The sequence below is a fragment of the Ursus maritimus genome, unplaced genomic scaffold, assembly GCF_017311325.1.
Source record: "Ursus maritimus isolate PB19 unplaced genomic scaffold, ASM1731132v1 scaffold_8, whole genome shotgun sequence".
NCBI lineage: Eukaryota > Metazoa > Chordata > Mammalia > Carnivora > Ursidae > Ursus > Ursus maritimus.
In genome coordinates, this window is record NW_024426996.1 from 13989990 (window position 1) to 13999679 (window position 9690).

Consider the following 9690-nt stretch of genomic DNA (forward strand, 5'->3'; position numbering starts at 1 on the left):
CGAATCAGGTGCTTAATACTGTATTATTCTTATAGGTGTTTAATTATTGGCTTCAGATACCAATTCTAGTAGAAATAGAAGAAAAACTGAGGGGTGCCTGGCTGGGTCAGTTGGTAGAGCATGCAACTCCTGATCTCAGAGTTATGAGTTCAAGCCCCATGTTGGGTATGGAGCCTCCTTAAAAAATAATAAGTAAATAAATAAATAAAGAAGAAAAGCTGAAACTAATTCTGAAGCACTCCTGAAATGATCCTCACTCCCTGCCGACATTTCTTTGACTGACCTTTTGCTTTAATATTTTCAACAGCAATGTTTTGCTAACGCGAGGAGGAGTGGCTTTGGCTTAGCGCCTTTGTTTTTTCCAGTTAGTCTTCCTCTCCACAAAACATTGCATCCTGGTTCTTTGAAATCCCCATGGAATTTGGAGAAATTATGTCTTGGCACTCACCCTGTTTTCCTGGCACACAATGTGATGCTGACGACACAGCCCGGTCACTCCACTTGACAATAAATTTGCTTGTCTCATTTCACTTGAATATTCAGCGGTGAGTAAGAACAGAAGTGGAAAGCCTTACCACAGTTTATTATATGTTTCGTGCCCGTGATAATTACTTTTATAATGCCATTCATGAATACATTGATCAGATTAGGATGAATCACCTGGCTGGCCAATAGCTATTGGAATGATTCTCCATGCGTGACTTGGTTGCATTATTACAAAACGTGGAAGAAGAGACCTGCCCCGCCATCGCGGCAGATGTTCATTTGTAATGCTGCCTTAAGGAGATGAAGAGATGAGAGCAAATTGTTCCAGCAGCTCAGCCTGCGCTGCTAACAGTTCAGAGGAGGAGCTGCCCGTGGGACCGGAGGTACACGGGAACCTGGAACTTGTTTTCACAGTGGTGTCAGCCGTGATGATGGGCCTGCTCATGTTCTCCTTGGGATGCTCTGTGGAGTTCCGGAAGCTCTGGGCGCACATCAGGAGACCCTGGGGCATTGCTGTGGGGCTGCTCTGCCAGTTTGGCCTCATGCCTCTCATAGCCTATCTCCTGGCCATCAGCTTCTCTCTGAAGCCAGCCCAAGCTATTGCTGTTCTCGTCATGGGGTGCTGCCCGGGGGGAACCGTCTCGAACATTTTCACCTTCTGGGTCGAAGGAGACATGGATCTCAGGTAAGGTACACTAGGGAGCCCAGAAGTCTCCCCCCGACAGCACGGACACTTTCGTGTTAAAAACTCTGCCAATCTTTAGGTAGAGGTTCCAGCGGGCAACGTTTTACAGAGTTCAATCCTGGAAGGACTTTCCTTTCTGAGCTCAAAATGTCCTGGGCTGGGATCGTCCTCTGTGCTACTGGCAACTGCTTCTCCAAGGAGTAAGGGGTTTGGTTCATATGTAATAGTGGAGGCAGCTTTCCTCCTCCCCTGACGGCCCATCCCAGGCATGAACTCATTCTCGCCCACACTGGCAGCATTAACAGTCCTGGCTCCCAGTCTCCCAGGGAGTAGGCTGAGAATCCCGGGAAGCTCATGGCAGGGGTCTGTTTGGTGGTGGTGGGAGTGGTGGTGGCAGAACCACAATGACACCCTCCCAGCTCTAGTCAGCAAGTGTTACCTTTGCATCTATTTTATGAAACAAGTATTTGGGGGCACGGGGTAAAGGAGCTTGTGGGGTGTGTGATAGACATGTCCTGTTTTAGGTGCTGGTGGTGGCCTATTGAGTTGACCTAGGGAGCAACCTAAAGACTTTTATGACGAAAAATGTTCTTTCTGTCCTTGCTTTGCAGACTAAACTTTCATCACTAGAATCTCATTCCTTTGGTGTAAGCCAGGGACCTTATTTCTAATTGTGGTGTAAAGAGATGCCCCTGGGAGACATTAGGCTTTATCATTCACTTACACTTTAATGAGGATGAATTAATCACATATCTTTGGGAATACGTGTTTCAATGCAGAAAAAATGGCATTTGAAGAAAGAAAAGAGGGGATGCCTGGGTGGCTCAGTCAGTTAGGCATCTGCCTTTGCTCAGGTCCTGATCCCAGTGCTGCCTGAGGCTCCCTGCGGGAAGCCTGCTTCTCCCTCTGCCTGCAGCTCCCCCTGCTTGGGCTCTCTTTCTCTGACAAATAAATAAATAAAATCTTAAAAAAAAAATAATAGAGAAGGCACAATTGGAAAAATAACAGCAAAAAACGGTGGTCTTTCCAGATTCTTTGTTTACTTGCGAACTGTTTTACCTCCTGCCCAAGGGAAAAATGGTTTATGAATGTAAATCTTTGCTCTCTGCTCATTCAGTTGCGATTTATTATGCGATGCATGAATGAATCTGAGGTGCGGATGGTGCTGGGAGTTCACCCCAGTGAACCAGCTACAGGTCTGGGTTTCTAGTTCTCTGCATGTGTTGAATGCTTAGCAGATGAACATATTTCACCTGTGAATTTTAATGGGTTCATTCCAAATGAATTAATTTTTATATGACAATGCTTTGAGTTACCCACTTATCAGGGGTTTGAAAAGAATCACTAGTGCAAAATATGCATTAATATACACTGCTAATTCCAATTATATAAAGTTGATCATTAACATAATAATTGGAAGATGATGAATATTCTCTACACAGTCTACGTATCAGTGATAAATTGTGGGACCTAAATATTTTTGGAAAGAAAAAGGACATTTTATGAATTGAGTCTGTTGCTAGGCATGAGGTAGATGCTTTCGTGTACTCTTTCTCTTCTTCCTTGGTTCTCATAATAACCTTGTAAGTGACCTTTTATTATCCTGAATGTTACAGCTGAGGAAATGGTGCCTCAGATTGGTTAAGGAGGTTGCCAAATGCTACAGCCGAGTATGGAAGACAGCAGATGTGAATTCACATCTGTTTCTCGTCAGTCTGCAGTGTAGGCACTTTCTTCCATGCCGTTTATTAAGACAACTCAATCTTCTGTTCTGAGTAGGAGCATAAATCTTAAACCAGAGTTCTCAAACACTTCTCTGGGAGAGAGAACATTTATTAACTTCGTCTTTTATTAGTCGACATTGTAATAAAAATGCCAGTGAATAGGAAGGAAGTCTATAAAAGATAAAGCTCATTTTGCTTCCTTTTGCCAACTCTGTCCTCAATTAGCTTCACGTTAGTCAATTATTTAACCTATAAACTTTATCTCCTCATTTGTAAAATGGGTTTAAATTACCTATTCCCCACAAGACTGTATTTTAAGGAGGAAATATACATTCAGGATGCCAGGCACATGGTAGCTATGTAATAAATATTAACTACTTCTTCCCTTTTTTTAAATTCTGATTTTGAATCTCACAAACAAAACAAAAAATAAGCAAAAAAACACAAAACAAAACAAAACCCTGTAAGAAATGAAATTTTAAGATGGTGACTAAATATTAGATTTTCAAAAGCTCATCGATACGAGTAATAAATCTTAATTCTCAGTAAAAACTGCAAATAGGAGAAAATTCAGTATTCTTTTTTTTATTAAAGATTTTATTTATTTATTTGACAGAGAGAAACAGCCAGCGAGAGAGGGAACACAAGCAGGGGGAGTGGGAGAGGAAGAAGCAGGCTCCCAGTGGAGATGCCTGATGTGGGGCTCGATCCCAGAACTCCGGGATCACGCCCTGAGCCAAAGGCAGACGCTTAACGACTGCACCACCCAGGCGCCCCGAAAATTTAGTATTCTTGATTGAGACAATATCCAAGTTCATTACATTTCTTCCACTTGATTACCAACAAAAATAACTTTTAAGCCAAAAAAAAAAAAAAAGTAAATAGTCGTTGGTAGGAATTCTGTTTTCATGCTAGATAAAATTCTTAAGACTTTAAAAGAACATCTTCATTTCACAAAAGAGGAAATTGAGGTTTAGCTCTGAGCAGATCTCCGAAACGTATTTCTCATGCCTTAATTCTGTGCTTCCTTCAGTCTACCTGTAGTTCTCCATGTGTTCATCCCAAGCAGGGCATTTCGGAATCAACATGTATGAACCAGTTTCTGCATTCTGTGTACCTGATGATCACACCCATCCCTGTCCCAGGCCCCTGGGCTCATCATCCAGGCATCCTCCTGTGGCTCTTTTCATTCTTCACCTCATTCACTCAGTCCGATGTCTAGACCTGTGGCCCATCCTCTTGCTCGTCACTCACAGCCAGTGCTACTTCTTTATCTCCACCGCCAGTTCCTTAGGGCAGGCCCTCTAATTCCTTTCTTGGCCAGTTGCTGTATCTTCACAGTCTTCTCTCCACCGGGGGTCTCTCCACCATGGTTTTATAGTATGTGGATGAGGCAGGCTCTGGGGTCAGACTGTCTATATTTAAATCCTGTCTTGGGAGCTCTTCCCTATAACTGGAAATCATAACACTTCCCTAAGGTATTGTAAAGAGAAATGAATGTTTCTGCATATAAAGGCTTCTCAACACCTACTAACTTAGATAGCATTAAGCCAGGTCTAACCTGCTTCTCTGGGTTTATTTCCCAATAAGCACAAAATAATCTATAGTCAAAATGGACTACTCACCGTTCTCTGAACGTATCCCACACTTTTCCAACTTCCTTTGCCCATGTTGTTCCCACAGCCTGGAATGCCTATTCGGTACCTTCTAGTCATAATATTATCCTTCATTATAATTGTTCTGGAAAGCAACTGGCTGTTATATTTGAAGAGCCTAAAAAATTACCCTGTTCCTGGACTGAGCTCAGCTCGTCTTGGCTGGGTTCTTTTACATGTCTGGGGACTGGATAAATGTAGGCTGGTCTTGGATGGCCTCATCTGGGACAACTGGATTGTCTTTCACATGGTCTCTCATTCTCCAGCAGGCTGGCCTAGACCTACTCATATGACAGAGGCATGGTTCTGAAAAAGAGGAAGCACACAAGGGCTCTTGATATCTAGGCTGGAAACCAGTTCATCATTACTTCCACCACATCCCGTTGGCCAATGCGTTTTACAAGGCCAGCCCAGATTCAAGGAATGGAGAAGTAGATTCTGCCTCTTGGTGGATGAGCTGCAAGGTCACATTGCAGAGGAGGGCATGGCTAAGAATGGAGTGAAGAACTGGGGACATTTTTGCAATCTACTCTACTAAAGATGGACGGAATTCTTGCCTTTGAGGGTAGGACATGAAAACTAAAATCTGGCATTATACTGTCATAGTTAATGTACTCTGGAGCCGGCGAGTAGAGCTGTCACTTACTAACTGGGTCATCTTGGCAGATTATATAAATTCTTTATGCTGCAGGGGCACCTGGGTGGCTCAGCTGGTTAAGCATCTGACTCGATTTCGGCTCAGGTCATCATCTCAGGGTTGTAAGATAGAGCCCCACCTTGGGCTTGCCCTGGGCGTGGAGCCTGCTTAAGATTCTCTGCCTCTGCCTCCCGCCCCCAGTTGTGTGCTTACTCTCTAAAATTTAAGAAAAAATTATTTATGCTTCAGTTTCCTCACTTCTAAAATAGGGGGAAGCATAATCTATCTCATGGTTGTTGTGAGGGTTGAATGAATATATAGAAAGTGCTTAGAATCTCAGCTGGCACAGAATGCTATGCGGCCAGCAAAAGAGCACTGTGTCAGAGTCTGTGTTTTAGTCCCTGCCAAGAAGCTGTGTAACTTTGAGCAATTTACTTCTCTGGACCTCAGTTTCCTCTTCTGTAGAATCAATGCGTTAGACTGTCTGAGTCTAACTGAGTTTTGTATGTAACATAAAATTGACCATTCTAATCATTTTAGGGTACAGTTCAGTGGCATTAGTACAGTGACATGGCTGTACAGTCACCAGCGGCCATCTCTCTATAGTTCTCATCTTCTCAAACTGAAACTCTGTATTCATTACACAATAACTCCCCTTTCCCTTCAGACCCTGTCAACCACCATTCTCTTTTCTGTCTCTTTGAATTGGACTAAATGTCTCATATAAGTGAAATCCTGTGGTATCTGTCCTTCAGTATCTGGCTTATTTCACTTAGCACAATGTCTCCAGAGTGCATCCATGTTGTAGCGTTTGTCAGAATTTCCTTTCTTTTTTATTTATTTTATTTTTAAAATTTATTTGACAGAGAGAGAGAGACAGCCAGCGAGAGAGGGAACACAAGCAGGGGGAGTGGGAGAGGAAGAAGCAGGCTCCCAGCAGAGGAGCCTGATGTGGGGCTCGATCCCATAACGCCGGGATCACGCCCTGAGCCGAAGGCAGATGCTTAACGACTGAGCCACCCAGGCGCCCCCAGAATTTCCTTTCTTTTTAAGGCTGTATGTTGTGTGTGTATGTCCCACATATACACATGCCGTATGTATCGCCAGCTCCATTCATCCGTCGATGGACAGGAGCATCGTTTCCATCTTCCGGCTGTTGTGAATAATGCTGCTGTGAACGTTGAGTGTGCATATCTGTTGGAGTCCCCGCTTTCAGTTCTTTTGGGCATAAACCAGAAGTGGATCTGAGGGCTTTTTAAGTTTTAAGTATTTTGGACAGTAGGAAAACAAAAGCAACATATAAAGTCTGTGTTGCCCCCGCACCCCAGTTTTCAATGTTTTTCCTGAAACTATTTGACAGAGATGCCTCCCCTCTCTGTCCCCACAGCACCAAATATGTACTTCTTTTTTTTTTTTTTTTTTAAGATTTATTTATTTATTTGACAGAGAGAGAGAGAGACAGCCAGCGACAGAGGGAACACAAGCAGGGGGAGTGCATGAGAGAGAAGCAGACTCCCCGCTGAGCAGGGAGCCCGATGTGGGGCTCGGTCCCAGGACCCTGGGATCATGACCTGAGCAGAAGGCAGACGCTTAACCGACTGAGCCACCCAGGCGCCCCCAAATCCGTACTTGTTGTCATCTGTAGGAGGGCATGGAAACAACTGAATTACTTATCCGCCTGACCCCGAGCTCTGCAATCTCCTCGAGGGCTTGTTCGCCTTTGCATATCCAGTGCCAGCCTGCTCGCGGGAGGTGCTCCACAAACACCGAGTGAATGACTGAAGGAAAGTTTCTGATTGCCTGCGTGTGATATAAAAAACCCTCTGGAAATGCAGTCAGCTTATTGGTGCTATGCGGGACAATTCCACTGTCTTCAGTTTAACAACTTCTGATACATGAGGTCCATTCTTCCCCAAGGATGTAGTTGTGTCCTGCACTGCAGAGAAAGGATTCTGACCACTGGTGGTGGTGGAGCCTGAGAGGTTCAGTGGCCAGTTTTGACCTTTGACCTCTAAAGGAGCTCTTGGTTCTTCAGCAGACACCTGGGAAATAGAACTTCAGATTCTTCAGGTCAGTCTGACATGGCCTGGTAGGGAACTGAAGATCATCTTAAGAGACAGAACTTCGATTGAATCCATGTGACTCCATGCAAGTTTCTATAACTCTCTGTACCTTAGTTTCCTTGCCTATAAAATGGAAATAATACCTACACATACGGTGGGGTGGCTGGGTGGTGTAGTCAGGTAAGCGTCTGACTCTTGGTTTTGGCTCAGGTTGTGATTTCAGGGACCTGAAATCAAGCCCCACGTCAGGCTCCTAGCTCAGCACAGATTTGGCTTAAGACTGTCACTCCCTCCCCCCGTCCCTCCCCAACTCTAAAATAAATAAATCTTTAAAAAAATACCTACATATGCTTATTGTATAGATGAAAAGAGAACATATATCTAAAAGCATGAGGTATAATACTTAGCAGGTAGTGCTCAGTAAATGCTAGTTATTGCTATTGAGAGGTAACGTTTATATTGGGGGATGGAGTACCTGGCCTTGAACTCTTTCCTAAGGCCAAGTCTGTCGACCTGGGGTGATAGTATACTCCATGTCCATTTGTCTAGCCAGATGGTTTTTAATTTTTTTCCTGTGGAGAAGCAAGTGTGTACTTTCATAGTTTTGAATGTTAGAGCTCCTAATTTTATTAGTTTGATACTAAAACAACATTTGAATAATTTAAATCCAATTGCAAAATGTCATACGTACAGATACTGTGCTTTAATATACTACACATATATGTCATTTCCGTGTTTTAAGGGAGGTGCAGGATTTACCTCTTTGTCCAGACTTGCTGAAGCAGTCTCATTATTCTCTGTAATAATTTGGGGATGGTGATTCCATTCTTCTCAGTGCAAGTGGAATCTTGTTATATTGAGGTCAGCGTTTGCCAACAATTTTCCTATATGTGAACAGCCAAGAGAGCCAGTTAGCCATATCCTCTGTTTATGCTGCCCCTGGGATTTCATGGCAGTGAAAGGTGTGACTTCCACTCTACTCACACACGTTCACTGTGTGCTTTTACAGCTTTGTTGGTATCTTTTTTTTTAAAGATTTTATTTTTTAATTTATTCATTCAACAGAGATAGAGACAGCCAGCGAGAGAGGGAACACAAGCAGGAGGAGTGGGAGAGGAAGAAGCAGGCTCATAGCGGAAGAGCCTGATGTGGGGCTCGATCCCATAACGCCGGGATCACGCCCTGAGCCGAAGGCAGACGCTTAACCGCTGTGCCACCCAGGCGCCCCTGTGGGTATTTTTTTAAAAAAAGATTTTATTTATTCATTTGAGAGAGAGACAGAGGGAGCACAAGCAGGGGGAGGGGCAGAGGGAGAGGCTGATTCCCCACTGAGCTGGGAGCCCGACATGGGGCTCAATCCCAGGACCTGGAGATCATGACCTGACCTTAACTGACTGAGCCACCCAGGAGCCCCATTTTTTTTTTTTAAAGATTTTATTTATTCATTTGAGAGAGAGAAAACATTGTGGGTATTTCTAACAGTTGGCAGAGCACCATCTGTCGAGCGCCATGGGCTTGAACATTTTTGTAAAGCATGGAAGCAGAAAACTATGCAGTCAAGGGTATAGATCAGTCGATAGAAATCTACATTTGCTTCCCACAGTCATGAATCTTACTTTGCTGTTCTGTGCCAAAGCAATTCACTGGGAAAGTGCTGTGCAACTTTCCAGAAGTTCAAAGATTAAGCGATGTAATGTGGAATTTCCTTCAGGGCTTAGTAATATGAAGAGCCAAGGAATGTAGCATTATCATAGGCTAAGAATTTGGAAAACCTTCCCATACACCCTCTTTGTGGACAGAGGTTTGAGAGCTGTGGCAAACTGCTTTTCTTCCTTTATCTGTTCTTTAGTTAGGAAGAAGTCTTTGCTCCAAGTAAGCTAGCTAACTTTCTTTTCTCTTTCTTTCTTTCTTTCTTTCTTTCTTTCTTTCTTTCTTTCTTTCTTTCTTTCTCTTCCTTCCTTCCTTCCTTCCTTCCTTCCTTCCTTCCTTCCTCCCTCCCTCCCTCCCTCCCTCCCTCCCTCCCTTCCTTCCTTCCTTTCTAAGATTTCATTTATTCATTTGACTGAGAGAGAGAGTGAAAGAGCACAAGCGGGGGGAAAAGGCAGAGGCAGAGGGAGAAGCAGCCTCCCCACCTGAGCAGGGAGCCCGATGCAGGACTCAATCCTGGTGACTGACTGAGCCACCCATGCACCCCTAAGCTTTTTTAGTAGGAGAAAATAATTTAAACTTCATATAGAATAAAATATATGCAAGAACTAAGAAAAGCTTGAAAACAAAAATTTAAGTGGAAGTATTTGCTTTATCATATGTGAAAACAGAAGTCTGGTATTTGCTTAGGGAAAAAAACACTTTGAAAAAAAAAAAAAGAAAAAAACATTTGAGGGTGCCAGGGTGGCTCAGTCAGTTAAGTGTCTGCCTTCGGCTGGGGTCATAGTCCTGG

General features: G+C 43.6%; 2 protein-coding genes across 4 annotated transcripts in view; both read left to right on the forward strand.

The window, feature by feature from the left end:
- CUNH4orf36 (chromosome unknown C4orf36 homolog) overlaps window positions 1-9690 on the forward strand; it is a 44214-nt gene that overhangs the window by 29185 nt on the left and 5339 nt on the right. The gene's annotated exons all lie outside the window — the stretch shown is intronic.
- Window positions 366-9690, forward strand: part of SLC10A6 (solute carrier family 10 member 6) — a 29338-nt gene continuing 20013 nt past the window's right edge. Inside the window, exon 1 of the mRNA XM_008706174.2 lies at window positions 366-1171. Within this exon, the coding sequence (XP_008704396.1) occupies window positions 795-1171 (377 nt within the window). The 5' untranslated portion in view covers window positions 366-794. The remainder of the gene's footprint in view (window positions 1172-9690) is intronic.